Here is a 16,157-nt window from a genome sequence, read left to right as displayed (position 1 = left end):
CAGAAGATTAAACAAATAATAACTCTTTACTTTTGCTTTTTTGTACAATAGTGTGAATCGCTAAGATGACGGATTCCATAAAAGAAGATTAAACAAATAATAACTCTCTACTTTTACTTTTCTGTACAATGGTGAATTTTATATGAGTTCGCTAATATTTTCAATGAATTTTTTTTTCCTCTCAGCCCGAAAGAAGCGAAAAGTTAGGAACGACCCTCCTCCATCTTCACCCGAGCCACTATTGCTCCCCAAAGTAGGTCCCACTTTTCTCACGCGTGCCCACTAGAGCCGCCATTGCTCACCCAAAGTAGGTCCCACTTTTCTCACGCTCGACGCAGAACGGGCGGCCGTGTCCGCTTACATTTGTTTCCCATTCCCTACTAATCATCATGCGGTCGCAGAGCCTTGCGAACGAATCAACACAAAATTGAAACCTATTATTTTTCCCATCCGCATGCGATCGCATACGAGTCCGTCGTTTTTATCCCGTGCGGGGAGGACGAAAGCTTTTTAATTTTCTCCCCCAACCTTCTTCTTCTGTCTCCATCGCCATCGTCAAATCTCATCGTCACCGTCGCGACCACAGCAGGCCGCTCCGACTACTTTCCCCCTCTCCCGCACTCTCTTCCGCTTCTTTTAGGGTTAGAATTCCGATCTCTGGTGCGATCGTCCTCCTCTCTACCTCACTGCTTCCGTATTCCACTTTCCCCTTTCCCCTTTCGATTCGTTCTTCTGCTCGCTGATTGGCGTGCCATTCGTCTGATTTAGCCCCTTGATCTTGTTAGATGGAAGGTGGCTGGAGTTAGGGTCGCGGCGGATTTGGTTGCAGGGGAGCGCGGAGCAGGATGTCGATGCACGAGAGGAAGACGATCGATTTGGAGCAGGGATGGGAGTTCATGCAGAAGGGCATCACCAAGCTGAAGAACATCTTGGAGGGGCTCCCGGAGCCGCAGTTTAGCTCGGAGGACTACATGATGCTCTACACGTATGTCGCTCGTAATTCACCTTGCTTTTGGTTTTGTTCTCCAGATAAGTGTTTTGATGGTCATGGAGTTGTTATCCCTTTGTTGAAGCAGAACTATATACAATATGTGCACTCAGAAACCTCCGCACGATTACTCGCAGCAACTATACGACAAGTACAGGGAGTCTTTTGAGGAGTACATCACTTCCATGGTGAGTACGATTCAGTTTCCTTTTTTAGATCCAATTTGTAAGAGATCTTTTTCTTTGATCGACGGCGACGTGTTTTTTTTTACTGTGGTACTTTATGCGATCTAGTATGAATTCTCCAAACAACTAAATTATGGATGTCTGATCGGTAATTAGCTTCAAGCGTACAATTATCTGCTTGTTAAGCTATGATTTACCGTACAAATTTGGGCTGTGCCAAGGACTATTTTCGTTCACACTTTTTTGAAATCTAATTCCCACGTAGCATTTCTTTCTTTCTTTTTCTTACAAAACTCTTCCCATCTGCGATTCAGCAGAGTTTGACAAGATTGATGCTAACCCAAACTATGGCGAATCCACTGATTTTGAGCCCCTATACCTGTAAAAGTGTTCTGGAAGTGATTGTTTAAATGACAGTTTCCTTTCTATAAGATTTGGGAGCGGTGTTAGTTGCAACATTATATCATGGGAAATTATGGGAGTGGTGATGGTCTATGTTGAGTTAGTCAACTGCACTTGTCATGAACTTGGAAGCCTATTTTCCAAAAATAGAGCAATAAGCAAAAGCTCCTTTCCTAAAAAAATATTGCTTGTCTATGGAACCTTTGCGGTACTAGTAGGCTGCCAAAGTAGATTGCCTTTCTCTCTTTAGATGACAGCTCATATCATGGGAAGATCTTAAAAATTCCATTGTTTATTAAGAAATTCAATTCCATGTTACTTGATTTTGTTTCTTTTGACCCATACAATTTCATCTGATCAATTTATGTGGTAGTGATTGGTTTCTTTATTGATTTTCTAGATGGTTCTCTACTCCTGTTTCTTTCATGTTTACATTCTAGGAGATTTCATAAGTGCACAAGAAGGAGAGTAATAAATCTTTCTAGATATCATAGAAATTTCATAGTGTATGAGAAGGAGAATAAATTTTTCTAGATGTCCTTTTGACAAGAGTGCTAAAGTTATAACAATTTACAATTATGAGACCCCCCAGTCATTGAGCTCCTTGTGCGAGCATTACATCTTGATTATTTGCAGCATGTAAGGGTTGAAAACCCAAGATGATCACTTTAATGTTTGTCCAATTCCATTATGAGCTGACCTTGTTAGAGGGCTAGTAGATAACGACAGGCTGCGGTATATTACATTAGAGAGAACATCTGTAAGGCCCGAGCTATTTGGCTTGGCTTGTTAGTTTTATTACAATAACCCTTGACCTTAATGAGTAGATTGCCAGTAAACTTATTCACATTTGTAAGTGATAGGATATAAAAACTAATGCCTCCTGTGTCTCTAAAGTCTTCCCTGTTAGGTAGAATAAAATGCCTCAAAATCTAATTATTAAAGAAACCAACTACTGAATGAGTCATCTCTTTTCTTATATTATAAAATCAGTATATTCATACTTTAGCACATAGGCTTTACAATCCAAGAGTTGGTTTAGGTCCTTCTCTTTTATCAAGAGACATCAAAAGTATGTGAATTTTGGCCTATGGTTATGCTTATGATTTGCTGATTTGCACATGTCGTAGAGGATACACCTAAGATAAGGAAATACAGTTGTGTAAAAAGATTCTGACAGAAAGACACAACTTATAAATATAATTAGATGTAATTGGCATGAAAGAAGGTTTAGAGTTTAAAGTTAATGTACTGTAACTAAATTACTTCCATTATGTATTCTTTGTGCATTTGATTCTATGATCTCTGAAATTTTGTTTTGATATCTTTCGTTTGCTTATAACTTTCAATGATATGAATTTGTAACACTAACTATCTTTCATGATTTTGCTAAAGTTTCTTTCTCCTTCTGCTCAGGTATTGCCATCTTTGAGAGAGAAGCATGATGAATTTATGCTGAGGGAACTTGTTAAACGATGGTTAAATCATAAAGTCATGGTCAGATGGCTTTCTCGTTTTTTTCATTACCTTGATCGCTATTTCATTGCACGGAGGTCGCTTCCTCCACTGAATGAAGTTGGGCTTACTTGCTTCCGTGAGCTGGTAAGTTGCAACTTTCTTGTCTTGTGTTCTTTGCTGAATATATATATTTTTTCAATATATTATTTGAGTCCCACTGGTTAGATATTCTTTATATTTATTCTTCTTGAGGTTTTCAGGTTTATCATGAGGTCAAAGGGAAGGTTAAAGATGCTGTTATTTCTCTGGTAAGTTGATGATTTTTCTTTGAACAATTACTCAACTTTATATATCCAGTTCGATTTGATTTTGATTGACCTGCTAAGTAGATTGATCGAGAACGCGAGGGCGAGCAAATTGATCGCGCTTTGTTGAAGAATGTCTTGGACATTTTCGTGGAGATTGGGTTGGGTAATATGGAATGTTATGAAAATGACTTTGAAGCAGATCTACTCAAGGATACTGCAGCCTATTATTCTAGGAAAGCTTCAAATTGGATTCTAGAAGATTCATGCCCAGATTACATGTTAAAGGTATTGCCTTCCTGAATTGCTAGAGTAAGATCAATTACAAAATTTCACCTCTTATCTGGCTTTTGTTAGGCTGAAGAGTGCTTAAAGCGTGAGAAAGATAGGGTAGCTCATTACTTGCATTCTACTAGTGAACAGAAGATGCTAGAGGTATGCTTTGCCCTAATTTGCATGACAACTAGTGATTTATAACTTGAATTTACTTGTCTTACAGTACTAAAGTATACTTGTAAATTTGAAAATGTATGGATATAATTTACAAATAACTTGCTTTGTTTTGCCAATTTCGATGGCCAAATTTTGTTTTCAACAAATTTTAACCTTTCAACTTTTCTTTATCCTAGAAAGTGCAACATGAGTTGCTATTTGCATATGCCAGCCAACTTCTGGAAAAGGAACACTCTGGGTGCCATGCCTTACTCCGAGACGACAAGGTCTACATCTCTTTGTTGTTAGTGTTGCTGTATTAAGTAATCACGTGAAGGTTAACAAGTGACAGTGAATTTCCTTTGTGTTATAGGTGGAGGACCTGTCACGGATGTATAGGCTCTTTTGCAGAATATCTCGTGGCCTCGATCCTGTTTCTCAAATATTTAAGCAGGTTTCTTTTAAATTTTTTTAATATATATTTACAGTTTTAATGAGATCTCACTTGAATTCTGTGAGTTCAAAATCATTACTGTCATGTAGCATGTGACTGCTGAGGGTACAGCCTTGGTCAAACAAGCAGAAGATGCTGCAAGTACCAAGAAGGTAGACTATTATTGTCTTCTTTTGATACTTCCACTTAGTGATTTTTCAATTTGGGCTAATCTATGTACTAAGGTTGTTGCTAAGAGTATTAGCTTAATAGGGTAGTATGTAGTGAGGTTAAGTCCCAAATAAGTATTTTAGGTTAAGGGTTATGTCTCGAGTCCTATATATACCCATGTGTTATCTTATAGTAATGCAAGTACAGTTAATTTTCTTTTCCAAAAAGACATAACCTCCCTCTGCTCTTCGATCCCTCATTACATCTTCATTCCCAAGCCAGTCCATGGATCTTCTATGCCCTTACTGTTACAATTTTATGGTGGTCCTTTGTTACATCTCATCGTGGTCCAATTATGGAATGAGGGGTTCACTTATCTTTGGCAAGGAAGGCATCCCAGATGGTAAAATGATACCCGACAAGCAGTATAGCTTCACTCATCACCATTGGAATCGTTGGTGACTCCTGCCAAGAGCTGCTAGCCTTTGTTGGTTAACAGGTGCAGAACTTCTAGTATGTGCCCACAGGCACTGACACCAGCGACTCAACCAAATTCACCTTCACTGTGTGCATGGTGCATGGAAATCAACTTCCCAGGTCATGAACAAAACAATGCCAGCTTATGTGACTGTTTAACAACCCAGATCTACTTCTCTTCTTCTGTGAGCTTGAAGATGATACTGAATTCTTCTGCCTTCTTCTGCTCCTCCAGATCCTTTTTGCTTTCCGTTGGATTCTTGGTATCATTGTTGGCTCTTATAGAGCTGCTAGTGCATCTACTCATACTCTTGCTCATCCATATTTGCTTGCCGTCAACCTGTTGGTGGTGATTTGGTATCTGGCGATGGCAGCAAGAAGTGGTTTTCTGCCATCCACCGATGGTATCCTTTCCTCCATCTTTACTTCCCCTCTTCCATCTTCAGTACTTTTTGTTCCTCCAGATTCCAGATGTATTCAAATTTGTTCTCCCAATTCACAAATCTTCTTCACAAATTCAGTTCCTAATTTCTTGCATCATGGATTCCTCTTGGTTGTGAGTTCTTCATCTGGATTGGTTGGTCGCGTATCTCTAGATTTTATTTAGAGTTCAAATCTTCTTGATATTTGTCCTATTCTGATCTCTGTGTTCCTTCTCCTATAGCAATTCTGTTCTGCTGTTGCAACAGCCTCAGTCCTTGGTTTCTTTTCCTAGTCATTGCCTTAAATTGCTCTTTGTGCTTCTATACTCTGTCTGTTCTCCCTCGACCTCCTCAACATTGTTTTTGTTTCTTTTTCCTCCTTTATTTTCCCTACTATTTATCTATAGTGAAGACCGATACAGATAAAGCTTGTTCAAATTTTTTGTTACGTCTAGCAAAGGATCGGGTTGAGCTATACATTTTGAGTGAAGAACTGAATGGAGTGTATCTTGTTCTCATTTTGCAATGTCCTGCAAGGAATTGAGTTATGTTGTCTATCTTTCATCTAGGACTTTTGAGTGCTTTCCTTTCTCTCAGATTGTTGCATGTTGTTGTATGCATTGCTTTGGGGAGAAGCCTACTTGAGAAATTAGTTCCTTAGATATCTTCATCCTTTCTCTTTTTGTTCTCTTTACCAATGTGCTGAGTTGAGGTCAATGACATTGTTAACTTTCTGCTGATCTGAGATCAAAGAGATTATTGGCTACATGCTCCATTAACTCCTTAAGCTCTATTTGGATTGAGTGCAAATATTATATTTTTGTTTTATTATTGTTGTGTCTTGTCTATGGTTTGCTTATGAGAGTTTCACTAGGTTATATAACAAGTTGGACATAAGATAGTATCTACTCTCCAACTTGAGAGGAATGTTAAGAGGATTAGGCTAATAAGGGGATTATGTAGTTGGTTTAGTCCCACATTAAGATTTTAAGTTTAGGGTTAGATATTGTCTTATATATGCTTATATAATGGTTGTCTCACCGTAATGGAATACAAGACATTTTTCTTTCCCCAATTCTACAGTTTCAAAACAAACTAACTCCTTATGAAAAATTAGTCATTTGGAATACCAAGCTAAAGGAGTTGGATAAAAATTAGTCATTTACAAAATAACGCTGTCACAAGGTGCCAAAGTGAAACATTTAAGATCTTTAATATTAACCGTAGGAGTGCTGATGATTCTGAACATCTACCAAGTTTTTAAAAGATATTTTCTACCTTTGGTAGGTTCTCCTTGAATTTTGTCTTAGTTTGGTTCAAGCTTTCTTCTTGGATCCAACTTGACCTGGTCACTTGACCCAATCCAAGAATATCTGCCAGAATCACTCTCGATGTGATGGATTGACTTAGCCATATCTGGCAAGCCTTAAAACAGATTTATCAATTTTGTATCTCAAGGGCCAAAATCTGACGTTGTAAACGTATGCTTAGTTCATTCTATTTTTTGTCCAACTTAGTTTGGCCTCAGGACTGAAGGGCACAATCCACATAATCCCAGTCATTGTTTTCATTGAACTCTTTTCTTTCTCTACATTATTTCACATTACAGGTTGTAGTAGCTTAAGTTGGTCTTTTGCACATGGGTGAACTAAAAATTTGAACAGTCTCTTCTTTGGTTACTCATAATCACACTATTACCAATTACAAAGCTTGAATTTTGTTATGTTTTAGTGTTTTTAAGTAATCACAGCCATTTAAGGGGGCGTTTGGTTTGAAAAATATTTTCTATTTTCTATTTCTAGTTTTCTATTTTCTGATCCAGTTTTTAGAAAATAGAAAATGCGTTTGGTATGGTATTCTATTTTCTATTTTCTGGAAAAGAAAATGAGAAAATACGTTTGGCTTCTCTGTTCCACGAGCTCCGCGCACTGCGGTGCCTTAGGGCGCACCGAACGAGCCTCGCGGGGAGCATCACCGCCACGATCACGAGCAGCTTCGCCACACAGCAGGGGAAGCAGCAGCAGATCGCCGCGCACTCCGCCGCTGTCTCCCTAGCCGCCTCCGCCAGCCTCCGCGCCCGCCTCTGCCAGCCTCCGTGCCCGCCTCCGCCAGCCTCCGCGCCCGCCTCCGCCAATTTCCGCCAGCCTCCACCAGCCTCGCGACCGCCTCCGCCAGCCTCCCCGCCAGCCTCCACGCAGCAGGAGAAAAATCGAACGATGATACGAGGAGGAGTTACTGTGCCGCGTTTTCCCATTTTCTCATTTCCCTTCTCATTTCTCTTCTCCGATCAGAAAACGATATTTCATTGTTTTCTGTTTTTTAAGAGAATGCCTTTTCATTTTCTAGAAAATGACATTAGAAAACGTAAACCAAACAACAACTTCACGGAAATTAGAAAATGAAAATGGAAAAGGCTCCAACCAAACGCCCCCTAAGTTTCTCATGCTTGCAGTTACTAAAATATTGTGCACTGTACAAGTTAAGACAAAATTATGTCGAAAGTTTAATCTTCATTTTTCAGTTATTAGAAGCATTATTGTAGACTAATGTTTATTATGCAGGCAGAGAAAAGGGATGTTGTTGGTTTGCAAGAACAGGTAACCTGAGACCTTTCAATGTGCACTTTGTTGCAGGCTGATTGTTTGGATTGTAAGAAACTGGGTGGTTATTGTGTGTGAATAAAAAATTAATCTTGAATTTCAGGTTTTTGTTAGAAAAATTATCGAACTTCATGACAAATACTTGGCCTATGTGAATGACTGCTTCCAGAATCACTCTCTATTCCATAAGGTTTGATTTCTCATGGCAGCTGTGATGAACTTGTATCTCTTACAGGCTCAAGTTCAATTAACCCTTTCAGGCACTGAAAGAAGCTTTTGAGGTTTTCTGCAACAAGGGTGTTGCTGGCAGCTCAAGTGCTGAGTTGCTAGCTACCTTTTGCGATAATATCCTTAAGAAGGGTGGAACAGAAAAACTCAGTGATGAAGCCATTGAAGAGACACTTGAGAAAGTAATTACCTTGTTTAAGTATTAGTATATCTGTATGGTTCTCTTCCCATTGTTCATCTCCATCTGTGTCATCTATTGCCCCTTGGTTGTTTCCAGTTTTTCTGCCAACTTTTGGTTGCAATTGATAAGAAAGCTTGCATTTGCAGGTTGTAAAGCTACTTGCATATATCAGCGACAAAGATCTGTTTGCTGAGTTCTATAGGTATATAGATGTCCTCTACTTAGCTTTACAACTGTCCTTGTTAGTTTGTACTGCTATGCAACTATGTTAGTTTCTTCTTTTTTTCATTACCATGATTCCTGATTGTGAATCGACTTTAGGAAGAAGCTTGCTAGAAGGTTACTTTTTGACAAAAGTGCTAATGATGACCACGAGAGGAGTATATTGACAAAGCTAAAGCAGCAATGTGGCGGACAGTTCACCTCAAAAATGGAGGGCATGGTCTGAATAGTATGTTTCTTCTTGATTGTTATCAATTACTGGCTTAATACCTCTTTTCTTTTCTCAGGTGACTGATCTAACTCTTGCCAGAGAAAATCAATCTAGTTTTGAAGAATATCTCAGCAGTAATGCTCATGCAAATCCGGGGATAGATCTAACAGTTACTGTTTTGACAACTGGATTCTGGCCAAGTTACAAATCATTTGATCTCAACCTTCCTGTAGAGATGGTCTGTCATTTTTTTTCTTCTTGTCCTTGTTAATATTCAGCTGCTTACCCTAGCAATCGACCTGTTAATATGGACTTCATCTCTCCCATGCTAGTAAAAGAGCTAGTGCTTTTGTTATGTAGTTACTTCTGATATGTTCCATGCCTGAGCAAACATACTTGTTACAGCCAGCCTGAATTAGCTATGGCTACACACATATTTCTCAATCATTCCTACATTTTACCAAATATTGAAGGTTTTTCTTATTTCTATGTTGGTTCCTGAAATCTTCTGTAACTCCCCATTTTAATAATCCAGTTGTTTTTGTTGAAAATTTTATTAGTTGTAACATACAAGCACCTTATGTAAATCTTTATAATATAATTGATATCAAGGTAGAGAGGGCTACTTAGGATTAATGTTTCATAATATTCCCTATTAATATGGTATCAGCCCTAGCTATATCCAGTCAAACCCAGTTGTCATATTCAGATGAGTAGGCACCTATCTTGCCTTTTCCTGCACTTTCCTATTCCAAATGCTCTCGACATCTCTTTTGCATTGAGAACCCTGTGTTGTGTCTCTTCACCACATGTAGCTATTGACTTCCCCAGTTCTGCTGCTGCAAGCCACTACAACATCTGCTTCTCCATTGAACTCACTTGATGATTTATTTTGATGAGATCAGCAGGTGAAAGTCCTATAACTGACAACTGAAAACTATAGAAAGTTGCAGACTCCATGCCCATTAACAGAACAGTTATGGAGAGCTTGATTTCACTGTCAGCAAGCATCCTCCCCCCTTTGAAGTCTTTTCTCGTGTGTGGCGTCTCTTCAATCTACAACAAGAGAAGCCGATGGTAGATCATATGTGGCAAGCGGCTAACTAAAGAAGCTTACCTCAACCGTTTTGTCCCATCGCCTTCTCGTGTTAGTCTCCCTATGCAGTGTGGGTTCTCATCAAGAAGAGATGCCTTAATTGTGGCAACCTGGATTGATTTTCTACTTCTAGCACAGCTGATGCCTTGTTTTTTCTAATCTCTCTAATGCTTCCTTGGTTTTTCTAATCTCTACGAGGCCTATAGTGTCAGAAACTTTTGGTCTAAATTTGTCAAAGTAACATTTACAAGCTTGAAACTTTCAGAAACACAACTGGCTTTTGTTAAAGAAAATCACACTTCTTGCATCACAAGCTCAGTCTCTGTTGCTAGTTGGAAAAATATTTCCACCTCTTTGCTGCTTCTCCGACACATCTCTTGTCAGTGTTGTGCAACTGAAGGACAATTGTTTGTATTTATCTCCAGCAATTGCACTTGTTCTCCCATTAGTATGGTTTAGACTAAGCAAATTTTGCATGATGGTATTTTTGTTAGTAAGCTCTCTAGTGCTAGACCTATGAGGAGTATTCTATGCTTCAGTTTAAAATTACTAAAAGTACATCATCCTAATATGTGATATCATTGGTTCATAGAGGTACTTTTATTGCTTATATGATGGTTACCATGAATTGAGCATGTCCTAACATTAGAAACTCAGCTGCTACAGACCTACAGCAAATGGCCATGAATTGAGCATGTTGTAGTTGCTCCTCAAGACTCCTCTACTGTACTAGAACTCTTCATTTGACACTTTCCTATGCTATAAAGGAATGGTACTCACAAGTGCACCACATGGAATCTATCTGTCATGCTTCCTTGTCCCCTTGATATTCTATTTTTGTTTATTTTCTTGAGATTCACCAACCTATCTCCTAGCCCTAGGCTCTATTTGATTCGAGGTGGAGACAAGGTAGAGACAGGTTGTGATAGTTGAAATGGAACCGTTGCATTCTAATGGAACATGGGAATTAGTTACTCTTCGTTTGGCAAGTCTTTATTTTTAGTTGCAAATGGATGTGTACTACTAAAACATCCTTTCTGGCTCAATTGATAGGGTTAAAGTTTGATTAGGTGATGAAGAAAATATACAAACACATGGTGATGATTATATGGACACATTCTCCCTTGGGGCAAAAGTTACTTCAATCCATCTTCCTTATATTGACAGATATATCCCAATGGTTATTACCTTGGATAACATGAATGCTTCTTCATGGTCATACGGATGATGAGATACAGCTGTAGCAACTTGTTGGGTTTGATTTTTTAGGTGAATATATTTTATGCAAGCTGGTATGGATGATGAGGTATGGCCGTAGCAACCTCTTCTCTTGTAAGGGAATATATTTCTATGCAGGCTGAAGAAGCCTCTATATGAATTGAAGCATTGCCATAGAGCATGGTTTGGTTAATCTAGCTATGCTTTTATCTAATTTAATATGATCAGGAGTGTGTTAGATTATTCAATGTTTCACATTATATCTTAGTTTGGGAAACATATTCTCATTTTCACATAGATGACATGAACATTCATATTGTAGAATCGCGTGGTTGAAAAGCTTCTCCTTTAAAATGTCCAAACCAAGGATTTGGGAGATCCTAAAGTATTGTTTTGAAATTGCCTGTTTAGGGAGTCACATATTTCTTGTTGCAGAAATATGTACTTGATATGCTTGAAGAATTAGTATTTAAGTGTTAGACCTATTGACATTCCCATGGATTCAAATATCAAATTAAGATGGATACAAGGAGAATTATTGTCTGGTCTAGGAAAGCAATTTAGATCTACATGAAGAGCTATTGGGTGGAAGCTCTAAATTTTTTTCAGTATCTCAAGAATGCCCTAAGTAAAAGTGTTGTATAACATGATTGAGTGTGAGACCATCTTTAGATCATAGGGTGTATTGTATTGGATTGGTCTTCCAACAACAATTTACATCATGCTATTGTTTCCTTTTAGGAGATAATGTAATATCTCGGAAAAGGAACAAGTAGACTGAAGTGACCAAATCAAGTCTATAGATTGAAAATAGCTGAGTCTTGCCACATGCATTCAAGTTAAATAATCAATGACGGAGTCAGTTAGTGCTTCTATTGGACCAATGAAGCTATATTATGATAAGTAAGCTATCACACACATTGCTTCTGCTCCAGTATTTCACAAGTACAAAAGAGATTTCTATTTTGTTAGAGAAGAGGTGCAATCTTTGTAAATTCAATTCATAACAAGTTACTGTTATGTAGTATCTTTGAGCCCACTTGAGGGGGAGTGTCGAGACCTTTACTGAAATGTTGTCACATACAAAGGACCTTTATGTACATATTCTTAATATAGATGTAGAGGGCAAACTTGAATTAATTATCCATAATATTCTCCCATTAACAATTTCAATCACAGACTCAAAGGAATGTACTGTAAATTATGTGGCATTGCCTTTGATATAATACTGATACAGCACTAAATCTGAAGGCTGATTTTTTTTTAAAAAAATAATAACTATCTTACCCATTGTTATTACCCTTATTGGATAAAGGAAAAAACGCTCATCATCGAGATAGTGAAACTGTGGATCCTGATTGCATGCCTTGTACTCTTTCCCTAGGTTGTGACTTTTTTCATCTGTGCCAATAGCCTTATATTGCCTTTTGAACCAAGAAAATATTGGGAGGGAGAATGAGAGAATACGTGGATCAAACATGTTGCTTGAATGCTTGTTGTAACAATTGGAAGGGTCTCGCTCTCTCTCCTTTACAATAACCCAGTCTTATTAAGATTCATAGTAAAAGTGAGAATAAAATAAAATTTTATTTTGGATCCTTGAATCAGTTTATTTTATTGGGTCGTTTGTGTTAAATCTATCTATTTTACTTGCATTATTCAATCCCACCAAGCAATTCGTCTTTGCCAAGTTAGTAAACTAGAAGTCCATCTCTTTTATTTGTGTGGGAATAATGCCATATCAGTATATTTGTAAATATAGTCTCTCATTTGATGGGCATCTTTGTGACTGATAAAGAGATTTGATTCATCCAGCAACTTCCTATGGAGAAGGATGACTCAAATATGACCCTAAACCCTATATTCCCAACTATGTCAACCTTAAAAATATAGCCTCATATTTTTCATATACTATTGCTCTTCTATGTATCATTATAATGTAGGAGTATATGGCTAAAATGCAGTTCTTAATAATAAGTACTAATTTCTTCCTAGTATTTGTCTCTATGAGATGGTTCAATCAACGGATTACCCCCCCCTGCTTATCTTCACTATTTTCAGTCTTCCACATTTCCAGGCTTTATTGCTAAAATGAGATGTGGACATTCGATGATAGGTTTGCTTGTGGTGATAATGAAAACCCTATGTTATTGTATCATTGAAGGGTAGGGCGAGACCTTTTTCGCTTTTTTGTCTCCTAGTATCTTAAGCAATGATGTGAGGACCAGTATCCATTCTAGCAGAAGTGGTGTGGTTGCTTTCCTCAATTGGTGATTCTATAGTGTTGTGGGTTCTCACTGTGAAATTATGCACCTGAACATAAAAAATTGACGCAACCTTGTGTCAGACTTCTTTTATCAAATTGAGTGAAGAAGAACTTCACCTCTTTGAATGTTAGATCTTGTGGACTAAAATAAAATCAAATTATAAATTAACCAACAAAATTAAACAACTTTTTAGAAGTTGCTATATATGTCATGTTTATGTGAATAAGTCTATCATTGAAGTTGTCATGCCTTCAGATATTGATTAATTCAGTGTAGATTCGCACTCAGTAGGCCATGATCAGACTATCCTCTTTCTTGAGTTTATGCATTTGCTGTTTATATGGGATATAGTGCACTTTATCTTTAACTCTTTGAATTATTGCAATTTGCTTATACAAGATCCCTTGTAATCGATACATTGTGTCCATGGGTGGTGAGGTGTTTATTGTTTGTGTCAAGGGGAACAATGCATATAGTGTCTATATGGTTAGTAGCAATGGGAGAAGGCGACCATTTAAGTAAGCAAGGTGGACAAGTGGATTCTGAAATGGAAACAAAGTTGGGTTCGGATACCACTTGTTGTAACATTGGGTAAGTTTGTGTGCTACAATCAATGATCTCACAGTCTGCATTACCAGTTGATCTCTCTAGTAAGAAGAGAAAATATGAGAACAAAATTTTATTGCTCGAAACTAATTAGATCCATGCGACCTAAAGTACGAGTTACAGAGAACACAAGACTGACTTGAGACAATTATGTTTTATGATAAACAGGTCAACTTGACATGTTTATTAAATAAATTAAAATTTTAAAAATATTTGTAATTTTTACATTATATGAATTAGTTTCTAGAATGTTTAACTATTCTTATATTAAAATACTTTTCACAAAATTTTACTAAACTATATTATTTTACATGATTTTTATATTACATGGATGATGCTACCTTCCTATTATGTGATTAACATGTTACAAATAGTAAGATTTGAGTATAGGCTTTACTATAACTAGATTTGAGCAAAATAAAGTAACTGTAATGGAGATAGTATAAATAAGACTATGTTAATATTTACCATAAACTTTGCATCATCAGGGAAATTAGTCTGAATAATTTGCATCATCAGGGAAATTAGTCCTTGAGTTTCTTTTTCTTGTCAATCAATTTCAACTTTCTTAGAGTAAGATCAGCCTCTTCCCTTCTTAGCATAATAAAGCTTAGCAAGGAAAACAACACTGGCCTGCAGAACAGGGAAAAGTAGTGGTGGTTATAACAAGAACTGAGGGATTTTCTTTATACAGGACATTGTGGATTTTGTTGTGTTCAGTGCGTAACTCATTATGGTTTTCAGTAATTACATGCTTGGTGCTGCTCACAGGTTAAGTGCGTAGAAGTTTTCAGAGAGTTTTATCAGACCAAAACCAAACACAGAAAGCTTACATGGATCTATTCTTTGGGCACATGTAACATCAATGGCAAGTTTGAGCCCAAGACAATGGAACTCATTGTGACAACTTATCAGGTCTGTAATAATTCGTTTTTCATTTATACAGAATAATATGGAAATTAACTGGGAGCATCTTCTGAGTATACTATACAGGCAGCAGCCCTGCTGTTGTTTAATGCTTCGGACAAATTGAGTTATCAAGAGATAATGGCGCAGCTTAACTTGGGTGATGATGATGTGATCAGATTGCTTCACTCCCTTTCTTGTGCCAAGTATAAGATTCTCAATAAAGAGCCAAGTACAAAATCTATTTCTCCAAATGATGTTTTTGAGTTCAATTCCAAATTCACTGACAAAATGAGAAGGATCAAGGTCTGGCTATAAAATAATAGTTTATAATATTACTTTACTATGGTTGTATTTTTACAACTTGCCTCCTGGCTATTCTTAACTGCAGATACCTTTACCCCCAGTGGATGAGAAGAAAAAAGTAATAGAAGATGTTGACAAAGATCGACGGTATGCTATTGATGCATCTATTGTTCGAATTATGAAAAGTCGGAAAGTTTTGGGCCACCAGCAGTTGGTGATGGAATGTGTTGAACAGCTTGGTCGCATGTTCAAGGTAATTGTCTTCCTCTGTTTGGTTTATGTCAGTATAAAAATATTATGTTCACACAGCCTGACTTCAATTATTTGCTCACAGCCTGACTTCAAAGCAATTAAGAAAAGAATAGAAGATCTAATCACGAGAGATTATTTGGAGAGAGACAAGGATAACCCAAATATTTTCAGATATTTGGCCTGACCTTCAGAGAAATACAATTATCCAGCCTCATTATTTCAGGCATCCGAACATCAATTTCCAAATTTGAGACTGCAAATTTCAGGCCTTTGTTATACTCAAAACGGTACCTGGCTGACAAAAGGAGAAGATCCAAGAACCTGAGACAGCTTTCTTGTATATCCATGTTGAAACAAGCTTTATTAGCATTAATATCTGCAGCAAAGAGAATTGTGTAATGCTAAATTTCTAGTGCTAAGTTGGTTATTGTATTTTCATATTGTAATCAAAGGATGTCTGACCTTGTCTTTGAACTCTTCTTGTTTTCTTTCTCTATAACTTGTGGCATCGTCTTGTAAAGCCTTCCCCGACAAGGCATTCGGCAAACCTTAAGAGAAAAACACACCTCAAACTCTATTCAATCAGCATCGACTATGGCTTGCACAAAATAGCACACGAAAATTGTAGCTGATCTAAATATGTACTCTGGCCATACATAAATGTTACTTATGGTTTGTTTATCCTCTTGCAATGTAAGTTAAGGTTGTATACAATAAATTCAATGTGGTTCAATCTTTTTGCGATATGCCGGACTTTATTGAGTTGTCCTTTTATGGCTTGTTGATGTATC

The 16,157-nt window shown here is 37.4% G+C and overlaps 1 protein-coding gene across 3 annotated transcripts; it reads left to right on the top strand.

Moving 5' to 3' along the window:
- The first annotated feature begins 535 nt into the window (after window positions 1-535).
- LOC141845872 (cullin-1) lies at window positions 536-15,948 on the top strand. Of its 3 annotated transcripts, none has more exons than XM_074733876.1 (20): window positions 536-641; window positions 786-985; window positions 1,077-1,176; window positions 2,992-3,177; window positions 3,294-3,341; window positions 3,423-3,626; window positions 3,696-3,773; window positions 3,968-4,057; window positions 4,144-4,224; window positions 4,314-4,376; window positions 7,835-7,870; window positions 7,977-8,063; window positions 8,134-8,283; window positions 8,429-8,484; window positions 8,604-8,724; window positions 8,792-8,953; window positions 14,674-14,817; window positions 14,896-15,114; window positions 15,200-15,367; window positions 15,449-15,948. In XM_074733876.1, exons 2-20 carry the CDS (start codon window positions 846-848, stop codon window positions 15,548-15,550), a joined length of 2,235 nt encoding a protein of 744 aa, XP_074589977.1. In that variant the 5' UTR covers window positions 536-641; window positions 786-845; the 3' UTR covers window positions 15,551-15,948. The 3 variants fall into 3 exon arrangements, with proteins under 3 accessions (XP_074589977.1, XP_074589976.1, XP_074589975.1); XM_074733875.1 differs by having other exon boundaries at window positions 536-660; XM_074733874.1 differs by having other exon boundaries at window positions 536-694.
- Window positions 15,949-16,157: the final 209 nt, after the last annotated feature.

Source organism: Curcuma longa, chromosome 15, assembly GCF_044706935.1.
Source record: "Curcuma longa cultivar G26 ecotype Majalengka, Jawa Barat chromosome 15, ITB_CL_G26_1.1, whole genome shotgun sequence".
NCBI classification, from domain to species: Eukaryota; Viridiplantae; Streptophyta; class Magnoliopsida; order Zingiberales; family Zingiberaceae; genus Curcuma; species Curcuma longa.
The sequence above is the reverse complement of the archived record's forward strand: the minus strand, read 5'-3'. Positions and strand labels throughout refer to the sequence as shown.

Excerpts from the sequence above, each read along its gene's own strand:
- LOC141845872 (XM_074733876.1), top strand. The coding sequence starts at position 846 with ATGTCGATGCACGAGAGGAAGACGATCGATTTGGAGCAGGGATGGGAG. Across the intron at positions 4,377-7,834 it reads ATGCTGCAAGTACCAAGAAG|GCAGAGAAAAGGGATGTTGT; the intron begins GTAGACTATTAT and ends TTTATTATGCAG. Across the intron at positions 8,725-8,791 it reads CCTCAAAAATGGAGGGCATG|GTGACTGATCTAACTCTTGC; the intron begins GTCTGAATAGTA and ends TTCTTTTCTCAG.